This window comes from Cryptomeria japonica, chromosome 4 (assembly GCF_030272615.1).
Source record: "Cryptomeria japonica chromosome 4, Sugi_1.0, whole genome shotgun sequence".
Taxonomy (NCBI): Eukaryota; Viridiplantae; Streptophyta; class Pinopsida; order Cupressales; family Cupressaceae; genus Cryptomeria; species Cryptomeria japonica.
In genome coordinates, this window is record NC_081408.1 from 491,479,749 (window position 1) to 491,503,899 (window position 24,151).

Genomic DNA, 24,151 nt, shown 5'->3' on the forward strand with positions numbered 1-24,151 from the left:
GACTTTTGAATGCTACTAGCAAGATAAGATGGGAGACTAGAATTCATCAGTACAAACTTCACAAGAAAATTGGCAATCAAAATGATCTCATCCAAATTGAAAAATGAAATAAGGAACATTGGATTAGCATGATTAGAGGACATGTGAAGCATAGGTTAGGTTCCATGAAAGGAAAACCTCAAGGGATAGTATGGTTTCGCAAGAGTTGAGAAGATACACTGCTGGATACATTGGGATGGTGCTACTTGTAATGAAGAGATGTCATATTTTTGCATAAGATCATGGAAAGATTACACTTCTGAAATCTGAGGTCAAAGAAGGGTGTCTAGTAGGTGCAATTGGAATGCATCTCCTTAAAGGTCAAATTGCTGCTAAACATGTGATTTAAAGATTAGAAGAAGTCAAAGTACTCATCGTGACAGAATTAATGACTTGTCTTTCTCAAATGTCACAATTATCTATTTGTCTTTTTGTGAGAGTGACTTTCCTCACTTATTGTAACTAACGATTAGAAAATGGACCTTATTTGTACAAAAGTGAGAGAAATCTTAACCAAATAAGGTTTATTATTTTCAAAATCAATGCATTTTCAAAAAGGGTAGTTAGGGGGTAGTTATGAAGTTAGCTACCTAGGTGGTTATTTTGTGAAGTCTATAAATATAAGGCTATTTGTAATGTAAAAGGGGGGCTTTTTACAAAGAGGAAACTCTACAAAAAATTTCAGAGAAACTTGTAATGACATTTGGATTTTGCATTATGTATAGAAAGGATTTTGGGCTTGTATATTTTCAAAAGGATAATGAAGAATGCATCTTAGTTCGTGTGTTCTGAATGTATTCATGTGTTATGAATGTATTCATGTGTTATCATTACCAATTTCTCTTATGTCAAATTGGTAGTCTTTTTATGCATATGTAATCTGTGCAATTGATGTGATGATACACAAGCAACCTTTGGTATCTCAGTTTGAATGTGTTGGAGTAGCCTATCTCTTTGTATGTTGAGATCTGTTATTCTTCTTTCATCATCATCTCATGTCTAAACATACGTGGTGATAACCCCCTTTTGTAATTGTTATCATTTATGGAATCCTACCTAGTATTCGTATGTCTTCTAGTAGGGTTTATGTTATTCATCCTGTTTTAGTTTTATGTTTTCTCCTTTATGTACTTTCAGGTTATTTAAAAGTACACAAAAATCCTAAAAGTCCATATGATACGAGGGAGCTGCCCCTCTCAAACACAAAGGAAGATTGTAGTTTCACCATAATCTCTCCAACTGTTGGAACATTTGTCACTACTCTTTGGGTGAATAGGGTCAATTTCAGAGAAACAATCCCAATGACAAATCTGTTTACCAACAAATATATATATATATATATATATATATGTATGTATGTATTATATGTATGTGTATATACACATACACATATAGTTACACATACACATATACATACACATACACATATGTATATTTATGTATACATATACACATATAGATATATGTATACATGTATACACATACATATATGTATACATGTATACATATATGTATATGTATACATGTATACATATATGTATATGTATATGTATATATGGATATATGTATTCATATGCGCATATATGTATATATATATATATACACATGTAAACATATACATATATATTATTGTAGACACTTAAATAATTTTTTAATTATTTAATTAATCTAATTTTGTTCTACCAAATTAATGTCATCATTTCTAATTATTCAATGTCTCAATCATTTAACCTTTCTCTTGTAAAATTAATTAAATAAATTTATTATTTAATTAATTACGATTTAATAACCTTAGTTAAATATTTTTTATTATTTAATTAAATTAAATTTCTAAATTCCTTTAGTTAAATAATCTCTTTAGGTTATTTAATCATCTAATTTTTTCTTTTCTAATTAATTCAAAATTCTTCAAAAATTCAAATTTCCCCAAATTATAATTTCAATTCATTTCTAATTAATTTCATGTGCATGTAACTTCCTATCTTCGAAAATCATATTTAAAACTAAATGCAAATTCATGCCAAATTCCTACAACACATGCTAAAATCTAATTGCCACTGACTCTGAGTTCAACTTCCAATGAGCTCCTCCTGACTAATTAATCAAATTAGTCAACTATTCAGTTAACTCTTCAATCACATTTTCTAATTGTCAATCAGCTTTTCCGAACAGATCAATCAATTTATTATCTTCCCAATCAATCCAGTTAACTAATCAATCAAGTTAGTTAACAAATCAACCAAATGAGTCTGACTATCAATCAAATGAGTTTAACTCCCAATCGATTTGAGTCATTCTCTCAATCAGTTCTGTCTCAACCAATCTCAATTGTTGATCAAATCAGTCATCAAATCGATCATAGCCGTTCAAATCTTCCTTCCAGAATCTATAAATTGAGCATCAATTCCCCTTTTTCAACAACCACCATCTTCAAATTCTTGTGCTAACATGCAGGTTTTCAAGCGCAACTCTAAGAGCCAACATTCCACGAGGAGAAGAGCAATAGGAGACTTGACGGTCGTGATCAACAATGGATTGCGTTTAATTAATTAGTTTTATTGTTGATTTTAGTATCTTTCTTATTGTTTGTATTCAAAATCTGTTAATTAGATAGGTTTGGTGGTTACCTATTAAATTTCTGATTAACGATGGTGATTTCAGGTGTACAATAATTATAATGTCTAAATAAATAATTTATATCTTTTATACTTTATTCTATTTTACTATTAATAATTAAAATAAAACATGATGTAAAAGATATAAATTAAATATTATACTTTATTTTATTTATAAATAATAGTGTAATTATTAATTAGTAATTAATTCATAATTATATTAGTAATTTATCATATTATAGTGATATCTTTTGGCGTCTTTTAAATAAAAGTATTTTAGATATCTGTACTATTTATTGTTAACTTCCTTCAGTGTCTTGAATCATCTGCTGTTAGGGTAGATATTGACATTGGTATGTGTAGATGTTTTTCTTCAATGCAAACAATTTTGAACAAATGTGCAGTAGAACTGATATATGTGTGGAGTCATCATTTAGAGTTTAATTTGTTAGGTCTTGGATTTACACGTGGAGTTGTACTATCAGAAACATTCTGTGTTGTTTACCTCTGAAAATTTGATGATGCAGGAAATTCTGTGTAACAGTCATGGATCACAATGTGGATTCTGTACACCAGGCTTTGTCATGTCCATGTATGCATTGCTGAGGTCTAGTAAGGAACCTCCTACTCAAGAACAGATTGAAGAAAGTCTTGCAGGCAATTTGTGCCGCTGCACAGGTTACAGGCCAATTCTTGATGCCTTCCGTGTCTTTGCCAAGACTGATAATTCTTTGTACATCAATTGTGATACTCTGAGCAAATTCAAAGATGCAAAGGTTATATGCCCTTCAACTGGAAGGCCTTGTGAGTGTGGAGCAAGAGATGGAAATGATAGCAGTGCTTGTGGAACTTTGCGTCCTTTCTCTAAGTCACTTTCATACAGTGAAATTGATGGGAGTTATTATAGTGAATGTGAACTCATTTTCCCTTCAGAGCTTGTATCCAGAAAACCTCACTCTTTGTATTTGAAAGGTTCACGTGACATGATGTGGTTTCGTCCATTGAAGCTTCAAGATGTTTTAGACTTGAAATCAAGGTTTCCTGAAGCAAAGCTATTAGTTGGCAATACTGAAATTGGTATAGAAACTAAGTTCAAAAGCATGTTTTATCAAGTTATCATTGCTACTACTCATGTGCCTGAGCTAAATATTTTGAGAGTCAAGGACTCTGGCCTGGAGATAGGTGCATCAGTAACTTTGACTGAACTTCTAGACACTTTAAAACATTGTGTTGCAGAACGTGACGAACATGAGACTTCAGCATGCTCAGCCTTTCTGGAGCAGCTTAGATGGTTTGCTGGATGCCAAATACGAAATGTTGCTTCTGTTGGTGGAAACATCTGCACAGCCAGTCCAATATCTGATTTAAATCCTCTTTGGATGGCAGCCAGGGCACAATTTAATATAATTGACACCAAAGGAAACATGAGGACTGTCTTTGCAAGAGAATTTTTCAAAGGCTATCGTAAGGTGGATTTGAGGAGTGGAGAAATATTGTTGTCAGTTTTTCTACCATTTACAAAACCAGGTGAATATGTCAAGGAGTTTAAACAAGCACACCGCAGAGATGATGACATTGCACTTGTAAATGCAGCAATGAGGGTTGTCCTTGAGCAGAAAGGTCATGCTTGGTCTGTTATTGATGCATCTATTGTCTATGGTGGGGTTGCTCCAGTTCCATTATCTGCAGTGAAGACAGAGACATTTCTCAAGGGGAAACCATGGACATCTGAGACATTGCAGTGTGCTTTGCAAGTATTGAAAGAGGATATTATTATTGCAGAGAATGCCCCGGGAGGCATGGTTGAGTTCCGACAATCATTAACAGCAAGTTTCTTTTTCAAATTTTTCCTATTGATATCTTATAACATTCAGCAGAAAACACAAGTTTTGCAGGGTTTCCCAGATTCTTACAAGTCTGCTGTGGATCCATACAAAAGGCCATCCTCTTATGGAGTTCAGAGTCATGAAAGTCTTCAAAAGGGAACATCAGTTGGCCTTCCTGTCACGCACCTTGCAGCAAAGCTTCAGGTTTGTTTTATATCTATCATTGTTATTTCTTACCCTTTTGTTAATTAGAACCACACAATGATTGGATACTCTAATTAGTTGACAGGTTTATAAATGAAAAAATGAGAAGGGAACTAGCTAATAATAGTAGATTAAGAAAGTACATATAGAGAAAGATTTAAAAATGATATTTCAATTTCGTGATCCTCATTACAATTAGAATTTTGTGAGTGTACCTGGGAATGCACAGTGTTAGGATTAATTTATCATATTGAGGCACCGAGTAGTTGTGTCCTTGGGATTACTTCTTATCAGACTAGCAGATACAAGTTTGAGGTACCTAGGAATCCAGGTTTGTTTGGGCCTGCAATTGTGTTGTAGAATTTTAATGATCTTCTTTGTGTATACTAGAGGTTGACATTTGTTTTAGCCACCCTAAGTGTAGATAAACTCATGTATATAAGTAGACGAGGTTTGTACTTCATTTAGATCATCTTGGTCTATTGTGGTATAGTGATATTTTGATAACATTGAGGGTACGGTTCATATCCTATGTTCTATGCCACATTATTCCTTCTCTCACTGTTGCATATTTACTACATTGATTTGTTGAGATAATCTTACTTGTGGAGTAATAAAGACCTTTTTATTCATGGTATTAGAGCTTGGGGGTAACTCCATAAGGTTTGATCAGAGTTCTCATAGGATCTGTGGACACGTTGGAGTCACTAAAAGTTGTGGAGCTTTAAGTTAATTTTTTGTTTGAGATTAGATCTAGGCTTGAGAGGAAACTAATTCCTCTTAATAATTCATGAGGCTTCTATCATATCTATATGTGGTGGTTTGAACTTGAGGTCCTAATTCTTGCAGTTTGCAATTGGAAAGGCTAAAGTCTGGTTAGAAATTGTTAGAACCATTTTCAATTTTCAAGTTCCTTGCGAAAAGTTGAAAGGGGTGCATTTCTCTGCTTTTATGTAGGTGTCTCATTTTGTAAATTTTCGTGCCATTGAATATATGTGTATCCTTGGTAGGTGGTCATCATGGCTGGCCAAATAGGTTGTCACAAACAAAAGTAAGCCCCAAGAGGAGTAGGTGATTGGTACACAACTATTTAGACTGATGCATGATTAGCACGTGTGTGACTGGAGGATTAGTATACATTTTTTGCTACCATTTGTGAGTGGGAATAAATGAGTCCTATGATTGGCTGAGTTGTTTATGTTTAAGGATCCAGAGGGTAAATTCTTTAAGCAACACCACTCAAGAGAAGAGTGATGAAATCGTAGACCTTGGATAATTTTAAGTTTCTTCCTTTGGGGTAAGGTCGAGTAGCATGCTTGTCTAGGTTAGACCATGGCCTCTTTAATATTCTACTATTGAAGTAGATTTGGAAGAACCATTTACAAGACTTAGACAACTAACATGGCATTCACACGACTAACACATGTTGCATGATACTAGGCTGATAAATAACGAGATTTATTTAAGGTCTTGTTGGCATGTGCCAATCAAGTTTTTAGAAGTGGTAGTGGCATCAACATATTAGTTGGCAGCAAGTGGTGAAAGCAAATGTGTTCATTCTTTTAAATTTTTTATTTACGAAACCTGGAGACGTGTCCCCGGTCTGAAAAACCCCTTACCTATATTGGGGATTTGAGGATGGCCATGGAATGTCCTCCCGATGTCCCCCTTTTTGCCCAAAAATGGAAATGACATCCCCTTTTTAGGAAACGCTGTCCTTTGACACCGGGGGCATTTGGCCATCCTGGGGATGGTTGGGGATGTCTGGGATGTGGCCGGCCGTCCTCGATGTCAGGGGCAAATTGAAAAAAACAAACACATTTCAATATAAATAAAAAACTTTTTAATAATGGTTTTGTGGGCACCTACCTCCTTGGTTGCCCTAGAAGGCATTATGCACTAGTTTTTGACTCATTTGATCATTTTTTATGAAAGGAAAAAAAGTGGAGCAGCAAATGGTTTGAAGCAAGCAATCATTGAAAGAGGAGCAGTAGGATACAAGGAAGAGAGGTTGAATCTAGGGCAGATCTCTAGTTTGAAGCTTGAAAGAGGTAAGTTTCATCCTTTCTTCTGTATTTTTCCCATTTTTTTTCAAAGCTTGAAGCATGAATGCATGTTTTTTCAATGTTACCAGGAGACAGGGGTACTTGGAGACTGGTACCGGTACTGGTATGACTAATTTTCAAAAATAGGACACTTATTTTAAAAAAATATAATTTAATAATTTCCAAAACATATCATGACAGAGAACTTTGAAAACAAGAACAGTGGTAAAGTTTGACATTAACTTTAAAATTGAACAAAAATTGAAATTGAAATTGCTTATGTTGCTGATACCATATCCAGTCTAAATTGTTTAGTGAAAGTAAGGTGATATAAATGTTGAGCACACTCAATATTGTTGGCTAAAGAGTAAAGGCAATTTCTCTTTAGACTATTACAATGATAAGAAATCAATCCTCTCAAAAAGCCTACACTATCAATAGATCCGATCACTATAACTTTGCATGGGTTTTTGTCTTATTGCGAAATACTTTCCTTATTAGTCATTTTCCTATGAGTTTGCTTTGCTTGCTGCAAGCTTATCTTATTTGTTTGCTTTATTTTTTTTCCATTTTATTGCATTTTGCCCTAAGTTTTCTAGGAGATGTCAATTTTTGGTTGGGAGACTTCGGAGACGGCAACCAAAAGCACCTTATGCGTCAAGAAGTTTCCAGAAACATCTCCGATACTGTAGATGCATCTCCGGCACCGGTACAGGTCTCCAAGGGTAGGAGACGGGTCTCTTGGTATTTATTTATTTTTTAATTTTTTTAGTTTAAGGTTGCATTCAACATCCAAAAAATGAGCGGCAATGAGGGTGATAGTAGTAGTTAGAATGAAGTAGAAATGAGAGGTGGAAATTTAAGTGTTGAAGTTTAGGGTAGTAGTGGACAGCAACTAAGCATATTTAAATGCCCTTCAATAATCATGGAAAAATATGCGAAGGGACCTTTCAATTAAAAAAAGCCTCTTCTCCAATATGTTACAACTAGGGACCTATTGGTATGCGTTTTATCATCTACCGAACATTAGAATAAAGTATCCAAGGATACTCTATCCTCTCCTGAACAAAATCACTACTTGTGTCAAGATTGCGAGCAAGACCACAAGGTGACTCCAAGGTCTATATGTGCGAACTAGCGGCTTTGTGTTGGATAGCTTCCTTGGTTATGTATGCTGAAATACAAGGGTGACTTACACTTGGCTTGTTAAATTCACAATGGAGATTTATCGTTTGGGTTTTGGATCATGGACATCAAGAAAATTGAAAAGGAGATAAGGTTTAGAAATTCTAATCTATTCCTAAGAATTCAAGAGACGGTATTGACTAGGCGATTTTAGTAACAACACTTTGCTTCGCCATGCTTAGGACAACTCACAAAGTGAGTGCGATCTTCAAGGGATGTGCTTTATGATTTTCATACTTGTGAATAATACCAACAATTGAACAATATTACTCAAAGTAGAAGTTAAATCCTCCACAAAATAAGCTCAGACAAACTTTACACAATGAACAAAAATTATTTATTCATCAAAAGTATTTTCGGAAATTCACCATAAATCAGTGCTTATCAAATTTTGCATTCTTCTAACATACGTGAAATAAAATCTAAACAATAATGAGGGATAAGAACCATGCCAACTCCAAAATAAGAGAGGTAATCACCATCAATTCGAACAATGTAATGTCCTCTTCTCAATGATGTGCTTTCAGTGGTCCATTGGCCTATTCCGGAGACCCGTAGGCTATGTGGAATAAGAATTAGGGTTTCAAACGTTGGTGAAGTGAGAACTTACTATTTTTAGTAAGTTAGGGGTTGGTTGTTTGGATGATGCTGTCTTACTGAGCTTTCCATGCTCTGTCACTGGGTGCGAAGATCATGCTTTCTGAAGTAGTAATTTATGACTTGCTATTTTTAGTAAGTGGTAGTATGGAGCATTTCTATTTTTGGCAGTGTACAGGGTCCTGATCCTGCAACAGTTCTATGGTCTTCTTTACTCCACTTCATCCTGGTTTTTGTTGATGATTAGTATGAGAGTCATAAGTAATTTAATTAAATATTATTTCCTTGACAAAGGTTTAATATTTAAATATTTACATTTACTGATTAAATCTATTGAGGATGACTTAGGGAAAAATAATTAATTGATATCCATGTGTTATTTTCCTAAGTCAAAAGGTGTATTTTATGGTGGCAATTTGGGAGAATAAAACATCTCTTGTTTTATGTTGTTTATATTGCAAAAAATGCCACCATAAGGCAAAGTTCGAACTTGCCTAGGAAGAGGGAAGTGGGCGCCATGTTGAAGGAGATTTGAAACGAAATGAAAGGGAATTTGAGTTGAGTTTGGGCGCCATTTGCATTTGAATTTGGGGGAGCTTGGAGTTATAAATATGAGCCTTGGGCTCTCATTTTGTTCATCTTGAAAATTGCATTGTTATGCTGCCGGATTGGCGTATGAACTTTGAAGCTTCGGAGTGCGGCTCCCTAGTGTTTCCAGTTTCGTACTTGAGATAAAGTACCTAGCCGTGTGATGTATTCTATGACATTTTCAGTGCATATTTTAGTGTTTTTAGAGTGTGGAGTGATTTCTGGAGTTGCTGGTTTCCCTATGGCTGAAGCAAGTTTTCGATCATACCTCTCTGCCTGAGCGACCGATCATTCTGGGTATTGGCTTAATCTTTCTTCTTGCTGTTGGCGATACATCTTGTAAATTTGTAGCATCTTTTTCCGAGTTTTGAATTTAATATTGCAAATCAAAATATCCTAGCTAGGCATGGGTTTTGGAGAGTGCATTGGGATGCGTGCATGGTATTTTGAAGTGTTTTTGTAGCTCCCTTTTGGATTGTCTTAGTTGCTGCTTGTCTAGAATTGGTTTGGGAGTGATTTGGAGTGAATTGAGAGAGATTTGAGTGAGATATGAGTAATTTAGTGAGTTTATGGGTTGTTGGTTATGCATTTCCAGCCTGCTGTTTTTGATGTTGAATGAGTTTGATGATCATTATCTCTTGTGTTCAGCAATACACTTCTACTCTCACTTTCTTCTCTATTGTAAGGTTAAGTAGTAGTACTACTAACCCATTCTGGATTGTAATCTTCATATCTCGCTGAAAAGTGGGAGAGGTTGGCTTGCCGCCTATATGTGATAATTTGTAATTCAATCGTCCCACTGCATAAGCGGTTGAGTTGAGTAATTTGTAATTCAGTCCTCCTGCTGAAATATTGCGGTAGAGTGATTTGTGTTGTAGTGTTGCTCTCTTGGCTGGTTCACCGCCAAGTTCCTCGCTTTCCTGCTAGATAAGCGGAAGGGGCTGGCTTGCTGCCTAGTATTGTACTTGCTTTATAAATTCCAGTAGATTAGTGAGCTAATTGTTGTCCTCATTTTTGTTTCCAAAAATGAAGGACCACTACATAAAATTTTTGTGAAAAAATGAAAATTTTTACTCTATGGCACACTTCCCGAGGTAGAATTTTGACTAATCCTTGGACTGGCTTAATCCTCAGTCCATCCTCGAACTATGTTTCGAATTTCGTCAAATTTTGGGTTCGTTTGCTATGTCTTTCCTTCAATTTTGGGTTTTAAAATCCTGATTGCAAGTGGAGAATTTTTTTCAAACTGCAAGTTTTAATGATGTCCATTGTTTTGGTCTTTGTAGGGGAATTTTTGGCTTATTACATGTGCACTTTTATTAAAAGATGTTACTTGTAATTTGTTTTAAATTTCTCCTTTGTTAATTTTATTATTTTTATTGTTTTTTGGTCTTGTTTAGTTAAAATAGGGGTTTTTTGGCTAAATTACAAGTAAACTTGTAGTTCTCTCCAAAAACCCCTACTTTAATGGTTTTTACATGTAATAGGGATTTTAAATCCCCATTACATGTGTGCAAGCAAGTATAACTTGTTGTAGGGATTTTATTTCCCTTTTACAAGTAAAACTTGCATTTCTCTCCAAAAAACCCGATTTTGCTCATAAAGTGCATTTTTGACAATTTTAAACTTGCAGTTTGTTCCAAAAAACCTGAATTTGCCTAGTAAGTGAAAAAGTGCAATTTTAAACTTGTCTTTCTTTCCAAAAAACCCGAATTTGGCTTTGTGAGTGAAAAAGTGAAAATTAGAACTTGTCATATGTTCTAAAAAACCCGATTTTCACATACTTATGCATTACGAACTTGTCTTTCTCTCCCAAAAACCTGATTTGCGAGAAAATCATTTTTGTTGAACTTTTCATGGCAAATTTTGTGGAAAATTTGTTGGAGGAGGAAGGCGTTTTGGATTGCTCTCTATTTTCATGCATGATTGGACACCTTTCACGCCACATGGAGGTTGCTTTTGCTGGTTTTTAGCTTATAACAGCCATCACGTTTTTCCAAAAAACCACGTTTTTTACCCTTTGGGATGCCACGAGTCTTCGACAATATGAATCGTTTTGGCTAAGAGTGACAAGGCGTTGAGGGTTAAAGAGGATTTAAGCATTTTCCATACCATTTTATTTGCATTTGCTGCCACGTTTTTCCACATAAAACGTTTTTCCAAAAACGTGACAAGGGTTTGGGGATTTACGGTTTGTCTCTATTTATTGTTTTAGCTTCTTCATTCCAAAGATTGTTGCATTTTTGGAGAAACATTTTCTGTTTGAAGAAAGGTATGTTCTCTTTCCTTTCTTTCCTTCATTTTATTATTGTTGATGATTTATAGCTTCAGTCGGATAAAATTAAATGTTAAATTGGCCTTAAGGCCTTCAACATTTAATAATATATATCATTATGTTATTTATTATTATTATTGTTAAATTGATTAGATAATAATAATTATTACTATATTTAATTAATAACATTATTATGTAACTAAGTAAATATAACATAAATAACATTAATATTAATGTAAATCTATTAAGTAAATTCATGAAGCAAGTCTTATTAAATCCGTGCTATTAAAGGTAATGTGGAGGGGCACAAATGGCCCCGTGGTCCCACATAGTGTCGTGACCCTATGTGGTCCCACAGAGTCATTCAAATACCCATGGGTATCCACATGGATGAGTACAAGTAGAAAGGGAACAAAAGTAGAGGACAGTGACGACAGCGCAGGACAGTGCAGGGTACAAAGTACTGCGACTGTGACAACAACACTAAACCTGCAGACCAATAAGACATTATCACAGGAGTAAAAATCAACAATTATTTTCTTGTTTTCTTAGTTTTCTTTCTTAGTTACATTTTTGGAAATATGTTGTTCTTCCCCCAAAAATCGGTTTTTGTAAGAGAAATCTTCCCCTTGGAATGCAATTTTTGGATTGCATTGTTCTTCCCATATTTCCCTCTTTACTTGTATTTGGGATTTTTAATCCCAATTACAAGTTTGCTGGAAATTCTTGTTCTTGCCCTACGGTTAAGGAATTTAACCATTTTTGGTTAAAATTCCAAGTTGAAAAGTGTGAAATACCCCTCCCTTTCAAATTCGGGTTTTAAAAACCGGATTACATGTTGAAGAGTTCTTCCCATTTTCATGAAAATGACATTCCCGGATTTTCCCATTTCTATCTATTCATTTTTCCCATATCCGGGCTTTCCATTTCCGTCATTTTCCGCAAGTCAAATTCTCATTTTCCATCCATTTCTCCATTTGCAAATTTACAAGTGTACTTGCATTTGGGTTTTAAAACCCCGATTGCATGTATGTTTTTTCCAACTTGTATACTTGCAAAAATTTTCCCAAGATCCGAAATTGGTCAAAGTCAAGATTTTCCCATTTCCACATATTTCCCCTTCTTCCTCTCACAAAATCATGAAGTTCAAGAATTGAAGTTTTTCCCATTTGGAGAAGGAAGAATGATATTTGCAGTTGACTATGATGTTGCCTTAACTCTTTTAAGTCTTCATCACAGTATTCCAGGTTCACAATCAGATTTGCCAGCATCTCTAGCTTCAAAGAAGATGAAATACAAATATGACAAATATCAGAATGAGGTTGCACCTTCCCAAGTTTCTTCTCCTTTGGATCGCATCAGAGACACGGAAATAGGACACGTGGATATGTCAGAATTTGTCAAGAGGGTAGAAGATCCACAGGATAATAACTTGCAGCTGTTGTTGGACAGCCATATCCACCATGTATCATCTTTCCCGATGGCTGCCTTAGAACTTGAATTTATTATTGTCTGCGCCCATCATTTTGATAAAGAGACAAGGGTCATCAAAAATGATGATGGTGAGGCGATAATCTGTCTTGATGTAGATACAATCGAGAAGGTTTTTAGAATACCTCCTGCACCTGTTTACATGGAAATCTCCAAAGAAAGTGCAGCGGAGTATTCTGTGAAGAGGGAAAAAGATTGCAAGCGACACATCAATAGGTGGTTCCAAGAGCCACGAGCCTCCTTCTCAAGGTGGGCGAAGTTGTACCGCTGCAATTTCAAATGGGAGATTGGAGATACCATAACCCTTCTTAGCAGAATGATGGGCTTTGAGCATTCCAATGTCTTTGAGCCATGGATGTACCAGTTCATCATGTTCATAAGGCAGTCTTATCACATTTCATGGGCAGAAGTCATCAGAGATGTCTTGTGCGAACAACTTGCAGCAGTTCCTACCACCATGACCTTCTTCATGAATTCATATTTGGTATATTTAGCAGCATCACTTAGACACTTTCCAGGTCTTTCTACCAAGGGCGATCACTCACTTATACCAGTTTGGGAGTATTATGACCAGTTGCCGTTGAGACCCAATAGACTGCATTTCAAAAGAATCCAAGATGCATTCTTCGGATATTTCATGTGTCAGTTTGACAGAAATCTCAGGAACACGAGAGTATCAGATGAGGCATGGGAAAAGGTGTGCGAGTATGGACGTTTGTTTCTGTAGTTTCCCACCTTCACCTATATGAGAATTGGATGCTATGGTGGTCAGCCATATATGCTTCCTAGATACCCGACTGATAAGATCATTCTTATGCAGTTGGGAAGACAGATCATGGCTGTCCACACTTTTCAGTTTGCTATACACAAGGTTGGAATGGGGATCTCTACCACAAACCAATTGAAAATTGGCCCGTATTCCCTTGTCACATCTGTGAAGGCTAAGGCCATGGAGATTGAATTGCAGGAAATCAAGCTCAAAAGGTTTAAACCTAGAGCTGATTCTGATTATAGGGGTATGAAGGAGAAGATCAAGAAATCTTTTGTGCACGTGCATCGCATTGAGGACATTTGGGTAGATCTCCGCACAGAAGCCAAAGTTCTGAAGATGGATTACTGCAGGCTCACAGTTGAGCAAATTGTTGATTTGAACTTAGTGGATATCCCACAAGGGATGATTGATGATGGGCACATACTTGATCTTGAATACATTTCTCGGAGGGTTGAGGAAGCTCCATTTCCTTTGATCCAATGGTCGCACAAAGAGTGCATATCTATCCTTGAGAGATTTTAGCCTATCTTGGCCAACACCAACGCATGGCTGAAAAGTAATGCTGTTAGACTTATAAAAATCAAGGTTGATAAAGAAGATGATTCTATGGGGCCTCTTCGGCGTAAGTTTGAGATTTCGGTTGACAAGAAGGAGGGTGCATCATCTTCAGGCACAAGGATCAAGTTGCGAGTTAGTCGTGTAGTAGTACTTCCTCCTGAGGAGACGATAGTTTGTGGGAAGGAAAAATCACGATTTCATGTTCAGGTGATTGATTTCGATAATCCAAAAGAGGGGGCAGCAATCTGATGATGCTCCCAAGTCTCCAGTTTTAGACTCGCCTAATGAGATCATTCCTCCAGTTCCCATTGAGACGCCGCTTTCTCCTCTTGATTTGCTTGTGGATGAGTCTCCTCAGAATGCTATTCCCATTTCAGCATACGAGCCATCTCCTGATCCTCAACAAGAGAGTGTCTTGGAAGTTCCTGAGGATATTCCTACTTGCATCCAGTTATCAGAAATTGATACTTCCACTTCTAGTTTTGAAGAATTCATGAGGCAATCTCATGCCCATTGGTAACTGAGCAAACCTTGGTCGCTGTCCAAACAGATATTCCTCCCAGGATGACCACGATGATTCAAACAGAAACTGCTTCTCCTTTGTCTACGACTGCTACTGGAGGGGAGTTGATGACTTTGCCTCCATGGCTTAGTTCTTTTACCCCGAAAAGGAAGAAGCAAGAAATCTCACTTGATGCCTTTGATTACCAGCAACTAAAACAGTCCAGATCCAAAGTTGCTAAGAAGGTCAAGACTATCTCCAGAGTAACTGTTGACAGCAACAAGATGAAGGTAGCTGAAATTTTGGAACCTATTGCAGATAAGCCACTTGAGGAAATGTCAGCTGTCGATTATAAGGTTACAAGGATAGAGTTGGGAAAACAGAAGCATGAGGTCATTAAACATGATACTCAGTTTTCTATTGCTTCGCTGGTACAAAGGTGTGATGAACTTCTAGCAAAGAAAGACAAGCTAGAAGATGAAAACCAACAACTTATGGCAGCCGTTCATAAAATTACAAAACCTGCTGCTGAAGGGAGTAACTCCATAGGTTCTTTTGGTTCCCAAGAATCAATTCATGGAGTAAAAAGGGCTGCTCAGAAGGTACAAGCACTGGATTCCTGGGTTGATCAGCTTCATGATCTATGTGCACAGGTAATGAAAAACATTTTTCAGATGATGTCTAAGTTAGAGACCATTGAGGAGAAACTGGATCAGACTTCTAATACTTTCAAAAAGAATTTGGAAAGTGTTGAAGAAAGTTTGACAATCTGGCGTACCATGCCCCAACAATAGTTGAGTGTTCTGCAGGAGCATGCCATCATCTCTTCCAGGATCATGTACTTGGAATTTGAAGAACTCCGAGAAAACAAGACCCTTGTTCCTAAATCCCTCATTGAGGAGATCAGTGATGCAAAGATATTCCAGGGCGAAGTTTTCCGAGATATTGTCTCACATTGTGAAAGGGCCTCTTGCAACATAATAAGTCAGGATGGAGAGCTGATTCCAGAAGAAGAAGTTCTTGCTGATTTACAAATGAGGATTCATGATGAATGGAGGAGCGAACAATTTACGGCCGCTTCAATTCAAACATTGATGAAACACCAAGCCTTTCTGCATGAAATCCAGTCTATTCTGATTAAAAACAATTCTACGCTCCTCCGGTGTCATGACACTATTGTGAAGACCATGGTTGTTGCCAAGAACACCAATGAACCGAATCCTGAGGAACTACAAACAAGCATTCAAAAATTTCAAGGATTTGTGTCTTCACAAAATGCAACTTAAGTGTTTTTGAACACTTAGTTGTATTTTTCCCTCTTTTTGTAATCTTTAGTTGTAATTTGGTTTTGACAAGTTACATGTAAAAGTATATTTTGTAAAATGCAAGTTACACATTACTTGCACTTTTGTAATTACATGTAAGGCAACTACAAGTTGTGTTCGATTAGGACTGTAGTTGGAATAAGTCTTAGTTAGTTATTAAATAAGTCTTGATGGTTGAGAGAATCTCTCAAGTTAGTTAGGATCCTCCCACCTTTTTCTCAAGGCTCCTCTTCTATAAACACTTGAGAAGTCTATTGTAATATTAATCTTTTGAAAAGCAAGCAAAAACTTTGCCAAATTTACAGCAAGAAGTCTTTGAGCTTATGTATGTGAATTGAAAGTTTTGAAGAATAATAAAGAAGGATTACTCAAGTTTTGAGTCTTTGAGCTACATGTTTGAGTTTGAATCTTTTTATTTCTTCCATGCAAAGTGTTTCTAAAGGAGCTTAGTCCAATCTGATTTGAAGTCTTTGAGCTGCAAGTAGAGAAGATTAATTAAAATACGAAAATCTCTAGTAAGAGCAGCAAGTCTTTGAGCTTGCATCTATTCTTGAGGAAAAATTATTGTTTGATAAGAAATAGCAGCAAGTCTTTGAGCTTGCATTAGTTCTTGTCTTTGTGTTGAAAGAATAGATTATTCCAGTCTTTGAGCTGTTGTCTTTTATTCGTTGTAAAATTTAGTATAGCAAAGGGTAGATATGACTTCACATAATCAAGTCTTTGAGCTTGATATTGCTGTCTCGTCCCGAAGGAAGTGACGGAAGTCTTTGCGCTTTCAAGAAACTTCATTTCCTTTCTCTCATTTCACTTGAAAGTGGTTACTGCTGTTCATACTCTGCCATCAGCTGCATGTTTTATCTTGTACAACCACTTGGAAGATACAACAAACTTCCCTTTTGGTCTAGGCACAATATCTCACACATTGTTCTTGAGAATGGATTAATACTCCTCATCCATTGCATCTTTCCAAACTTGTTTTGTGGCTTCCTCTACACTAGAAGGTTCAAACTCAATAAGATTACACATTAATGTAACATAACCAAAAAATCTTTGTGGTCTTTTGCTTTCTCTGAATGTTCCTCTAGGAGTGGCAAATTGTTCTGCTTCCTGCATAGTGTTTCGCACCCAAAGAGGTCTCTTTCGAGACACAACAATATCTCTGGGCCCATCAGTGGGATCCAAGGGTTCAATTGGATCATTACTTACATCAGGTTCTGTAGTCTCCCTCTGAATCTTAGGAGCATGATCAACATCCATGTCTTGAGGAGTCTCATCATCTATCTCCATGTATGAGCCCTTTGATTTCCTGAATGCAACATCTTCCTCAAATGTGACGTTCCTGCTAACCTCTATTTGCTTCTGTCCAGGAATTTAAATATGGCAGGTTTTGGAGGTTTCACTGTAGCCTACAAGTATTCCTCTCTTGCCAGAAGGCTCCAACTTGGTTCTTTTGTCCTTGGGAATATGAACATACACAGAACTACCAAATATTCTCAGGTGGCTGACATTAGGCTTGATACCTGAGAAGGTTTCTTCAGGAGCCATATTTTGTAATATCCGATGAGGACATCTATATTGAACATACACTGTTGTTCTAGAGGCTTCTGCCCATCGAAAAATCTGAAGGTCTTGATCATGAATCATAGATTTTGCAGCTTCAACTATAGATCTGTTCTTCCTTTCAGCAACCCCATTTTGTTGAGGGTTGTAAGGAACACAAAACTCCCTCTTGATTCATGCGTCAATACAGAAATCACGAAAGCTACCGGAGGTGTATTCATCTCCATTATCAAACCTTAAAGTTTTAATTTTTTTCCAGATATATTTTCTACAAGAGCTTTAAACTCTTTAAACCTACCTAGGACTTCATCAGACTCTTTAGACCTTAAGAAATAAATCCAAGTCTTCCTAGAGTAGTCATCTATAAAAGTTACATAATACAAACATCCATTTAGGGATTAAATTGACATTGGACCACATAAATCTGAATGTACAAGATCTAGTATTTCTTTAGACCTACTTTCACTGTTATGAAAAGGACTTTTAACATTTTTACCCATAGCACAACCTTTACAAGTACCATCATTTACATGAACAAGTTTAGGAATACCTTTTACCATCTTTTCCAAGGAGGGAAGTGCCTTGAAGTGAAGATGTCCAAGTCTTTTGTGCTAGAGTTCGTTGGAACTGGAGGAATCATGAATAAGAGCTTGAACTGGGAGAGTGGAGAGTTTGTATACAAACTCTCATGTCGATTTCCGATCACACAAGCAGTCTTGATGCTGGAGTTCTTAGGCCACGCAAGAACTTTTCCTTCAAAAAATGCAATTTGATATCCCTTATCCTCCAAGGCTGAAATAGACACAAGGTTCCTCTTGATCCCTGGTACGAACAATACATCATGTAGGTGTAGAGAAACTCCAGATTTAAGTTTTAGAGATGTAGCACTAACTCCTCTTATAGCATAGCTAGCATCATCTCCAATAATGACTTGAAGATGTGACTCTTTCTCCACTAGATCAGAAAGGTGTTCCCGATGACTGGTGATATGTCAAGAGGCTCCACTATCAATTAGCCATTTATCACTGTTGGTACGAACATTGCTTGATAATGCTGACATGAAAAGAAAACCATTGCAGTTATCTTCATTCTCCTTTTGAGATGAGACTTCATTGATGTTTGCTCCTTGATGATTAGGTCTTGTCAAACAATCCTTTTTAAAGTGACCAAACTTGTCACACCTAAAACACTGGATGTGAGAGAGGTCTTTCTTCCTCTTCCTAGAATCAGGTGCAGAATCTGATTTGAAATCTCCATTCTTTTTGAAGTTGCCCTTCTTCCAATACTTTAGTTTCTTGGTAGATTGAGTGGCAAGAACATGTGTATCTTCATTTTGAGAACTCTTGACGATTCCTCTGGCAGTCAATCTTGATTCTTCTTGAATACAATCTGCATGGAGTCAATCAAACTTAGGTAATTTTGACCTTCCACTTATGCTTTGGATAAATGGCTCCCATGAATGAGGCAGACCATTCAAAGCTAGCATAACAAGGTCTTTATCTATCACTTGATCCCCAATTGCGCATAGTTGATCTCTCAATTCTGAAATTTTCATGAAGTAGGTGATTATTGAATCTCCTTTTGCCATCTTCGCTTGGTGGAGTTGCTGTCTCAAGGCAAGAGCCCTACTTACGTTGTTAATCTCATATAAACCCTCCAAGGTCCTGAACATATCTCTTGCAGTTGTCATCTTAGAGATGAAAGGCACCAAGTGATCCCTCACGGAGTCGATTAATATCTTCTTTGCCTTGATTGCAGTTTCTCCTCATGATCTTCAGGTTCAGATAAATCCTTCTCCTCTATGAATTGAAGAAGATCATTTTCTTCAAGTGCAATGAGCATTCTAAACTTCCATGAGGTGAGGTTAGATGCTCCTTCAAGCCTATCTTCGACTTTAAGACCGTTCACCATTTTTGAGACTTAGAGATACTGCTCGACGGAGAGAGAGGAGAGAATACTTAGAGGTTGTATAGAATCTAATCATGATCTTCTTTCACCGTGGCTCTGATACCATGTTAAGTTTTATGATCAGATTAGGTAACGCAATAACTCACACAAATGCATGGATATTACCCTGGGAAAACCTTCCTCTTGAAGGTGAAAAACCCAGCAATGACATATGACTTTATTATCTTAATTATGTCAAGGGACTTTACAAAGAATTTGCTTCACTCTTGAAGCTATATATATATGTATGACAACAATTCATATAAAGAATATGCGATCTGCAATAAGGAATCAAAATTCGTTAGTTGATGCTTAACCTGTTGTAGATAGACTTCTATCTGCTGTACAATCTCAACGAACTGCTGAAGAAAACGAATACCTGCACAATGTCTACGAACTGTTATGTGAGTGTGTTCTTTAATATATATTTCGAATGTCACAAGGAGTGAATCCCGTATGCTATAGATGAATATGGATCTGCTTGTGAGGTTATTATATCCGAACTTGTATCTTTGAAGGAGAGAAGACCACGCTTGTTATATATCTGTCAATCAGTAATGCCCAAGAGTCGTCTCCCTTTATGTATCGCATAATTTCAATAGAGGTTTGTGACTTTTAGTCAAAAGTCGGCTTATTACAAATTAAAGCAAACCCGAAGAGACATCTCTAATTCACTAAGAATATATTAATAGATTAATATTAGATGGTGCATCTGTCATAACCCCTCTTTGGACATTGATTATTGTGATTAAATAAATACGATAATTAAAACATTTATTAATTAACATTTAATAATATTGGAAAATCGTCTCATTTATGAGACTTCACGATTTTCCTCTAATATATAATTATTAATGTTTATTATTATTTGTTATGATTATTATTTATGTTATATATGATCATTATTTATTAAGAACAAATAAGATTTTATATAAAATTTATATTGCTTAAATTCATATTTATCAAATAATAATAATATAAGCAATATAAATAAATAATACTAATAAAATAAATATCCGGTGAGTGCATACGAGTAAAGATAACTATGATACATGAACAATATGCCAAATCGATGTTAAGATAGCCGTTTTACACTATTGATGGGTTGGCCATTTCAGAATTGTTTCTACATTAGCCGGACATGGAGACAATTAAAATCGATAAACAATTAAATAAGTTTAAATTAAAGATTTAAACTAATTAATAAGAAAACAAGCATGATATCAAGGAACCATTAATACCACTTCCGGTCATCATCAAGAAAACTATGATGTCAAAGATATAGGATCAACAGATACGATATTGGCACCGTCAGTTATTCATATGCAGTCTTCATACATAGCAATACACTCAGCTACGTGGTGAACACATGTAGTAGAGTCAACAAGGAAAAGAGGAATATAAACACCGTCAAAACAATGATTGAGGAGGCTATCATATTTAAGGATGCCGTAACATATACAAACTATAGTTGGCAACTATATTATTGCCGACAATGATTAATAATGACGCCTCAAGCAAGGAGGCAAATCAGCATCTAATCGACATTATTATGAAGATAGATTATGGCTCAAATATAATGATTAGAAGAATCGGTGATAACAATGCTTCAAAGATCAATTATGATCATACTAGGTTCAGGCATGAATCGATAGCAATGGAAGTTATTATAATAATTGATGATGATTGAAACGATATCCAAGCTAGTGCAAACACCGATAATTAGTTAGTATTAATTATTGATTATCATATCCATCCACCCCTCCGTATCTTATGAAATGGCACGATAATGACTAAACAATGATTATGTCTAATCGCTGACAAATGGAGAGTTATATTATATAAAGGGATGCCTAATAAATAAGTGGAGAAAATTGGAGGATTAGAAGGGAGATTAAGAAGGATTTTCACCAGAGAAGAGCGCACTAATACCCAAGGGACAAGCCGAGACCTAGGAAAGAGCTTCAGACAGGCCATTCAGATACAGAAGTAGTTTATCAATAATTATGTCTCAAATTTTATGAGAATGATACCTTGGACAGCGTATGGGTGAGAAGATACGTTTTATGAAGTGGTGCAATCTGTGTTGTCTTTGAGAGGGTGCGATCCAAAGAAAATGAATTAAAATATCAACAAAACCTTGATAAGAATAGGGAATGATAAAAAATGAAGGGGTGTAATTTGTTAAAATACAATGGGGAGTTGCATCTGTAATAAAGAGACGCATTCTTTGAAAAAAGATTACAGCTGTTCGATTAAGTATAAGATATCATTGGTAATGAATGATGGAGGGGGGAGAGAGTAAGAAAGAAGATATATCTAATATGCCAAAGAAGATATACGCAGAACTTCGTATCAGATTCATGAAGAGAATTTGGACAGTTTTAAGGGTAAAATAAAGAGCTCCACTATAGCAAATTTAAGACGAGATTAGTGTTGCAAACCTATACCAGATTGGTAGATTGATAGCAATGATTGTAAAGATAAGTTCTATCTTTCGTACTATTCTTAATTTTAAGTCAAATATTATAATAAAATGTTCTCGTATTTGATAAAATTATATTTATGTATATATTACAGTTATCACCTTAAGTTGGAATTGTTGTCTCAGAATTAAATTAAGGAAAATCCCAAAGAGGGACATTACAGCATCAAATGTGTAAGGCCGGTAGGCCATTCACACGTTTGACCATGCTGAGTCGGCCAAGAGGAATTCGACCGACGCTATATATCATCAACAGAAATTGTGCAATATGATTTGATAAGCTTTCTCAAATATTGAACTACCCCTAGAAAACTCCTTGCCTCAATCACAATGAAAGTCTTGGATCACGTCAAAATGGCTTCCACTTTTACTAAATTCCTAACAATAGCTGGATCGCTATTTGATAAATTTTGCTCTCAGCTACTTCATAGACTTAGCTAATCTTTGATCTTAGACAACTATTTGGTGACTGCCCTTTTAAAAAGTTACTGAATATTTGCCTGTGTTCAGCAATATGAATATAAACAACAAAAATCCATTTTCTCCAATTCATGGGTTAAACTCTATTTTATTTACTCTCTATATCTCTATGCTATGGAAATGCCCTTAAGTTTTCAAAAAAAAGTAGTTTGTGTCTATTTTTCTACAATTTTTTACTATTTTTTAAAATCCAAATTTTTATCCATTTTTTCAAAATTTTTAATACTTTTGGCCTGCCGATTTTTTCCTCAAATGGTTTTTGCTGCTATGATATAAAGCAATGCAATTGTGGAATATGATTTGCTAAGCTTTCTAAAATATTGAATTAACCCTACAAGACTCCTTGCCTCAATCACAATGAAATTCTTGGATCACTTCAAAATGGCTCCAGTTTACTAAATTCCTAACAATAGCTGGACTGTTGTCTGCTAAGTTTTGATCTCAGTTATTTCATAGACTTAGCTAATATTTGATCTCAGACTTAGACAACAATTTGGTGTTAAAAAGTTAACTGAATATTTGCCTATGTAATCAGCAAAAAGAAAATAAACAACAAAAAAATATTCTCTACAATTCATGGGTTAAACTCTATTTTATTTTCTCTCTATATCTCTATGCTATGGAAACACCCTCAAGTTTAAAAAAAAAATAGTTTTTCTCTTTATCTACAGTATTTTATATACTTTTTTTAAATCCAATTTTCACCAATTTTTTGCTGATTTTTTTGAAGAATCTTATACTTTTGGTTTGCTGATTTTTCTCCAAATGATTTATATAACTACATGAATAGTTTAAGGAAAAGGAAAAATTGGAAGCTGCCTAGGAGGAAATCATTGAATGTGGGAAAGAGAACATGTTCTTGTAGAGTGAAAAGAGCAACCAAAGCTAGAGCCACAACCAAGATCGTCATGTACATCATTTTCAAGGACACCATATTTAAGCAACTCAAGGGAAGTCTCACATAAAGAAACTTTATGTACACCCATGGAAGAGCCCACTTCTACTTATTGCAAATAAAGTAAATGATGATACCATAAATGATCCAAAAGAAAGAACCTTTGCTTCTTGTGCAAAGATCAATGGGATTTAAGCCACAAAAGCCAAGCAAAGATGAGAGAAAAATCTTTGAGCCATAAAGAGGAAGGTGCTAATATAGTAGAAACATTGATGGAGGAAGTCTAGCACATTCGATGTTACTATGAGTGTAGATTGGGAAATCAAGTAGATTATGAGATGGAGTTTCAGTAAGACAGAAATAACTCAATCTTTTGATATCCCCCTCTTTGTGAGGAATGCTGAGACATTTTCTAGTTCCAGTTCTGCAGGTTGTGATAATAACAGAAATTAGTTGCTTGTTATATCATTGCCAATTTGTTATCATCATAAGAAGTCTAGAATCTAGGTTGTGGACTGAAACACAGGAAGGTTAAAGTTTTGATGGATTTATATTATTGTTGCTTATAAATTCTCATGCCATGTCCTTGGACAAGTAGACAACTTAATTTATCATGGGAAAGCACAAGGTATATGGTGAGCTCTATGTTGAAAAAATTGATAGGGATATGGGTGTCCAATCACTGTATTCCATGGGTGACATATAGAATCAGCAATTTAGATCTAAAGGAAAAGATTTAGTGCTTGAAGAGATCACAAAAAG

At 35.7% G+C, this 24,151-nt stretch overlaps 1 protein-coding gene across 4 annotated transcripts in view; it reads left to right on the forward strand.

The window, feature by feature from the left end:
* LOC131060385 (xanthine dehydrogenase 1) overlaps positions 1 to 24,151 on the forward strand; it is a 272,861-nt gene that overhangs the window by 71,225 nt on the left and 177,485 nt on the right. For all 4 annotated transcript variants that reach the window (XM_057993589.2, XM_059219902.1, XM_057993588.2 and 1 more), the window contains one exon: positions 3,182 to 4,684. In XM_057993589.2, coding sequence (XP_057849572.2) covers positions 3,182 to 4,684 — 1,503 coding nt within the window. The remainder of the gene's footprint in view (positions 1 to 3,181; positions 4,685 to 24,151) is intronic.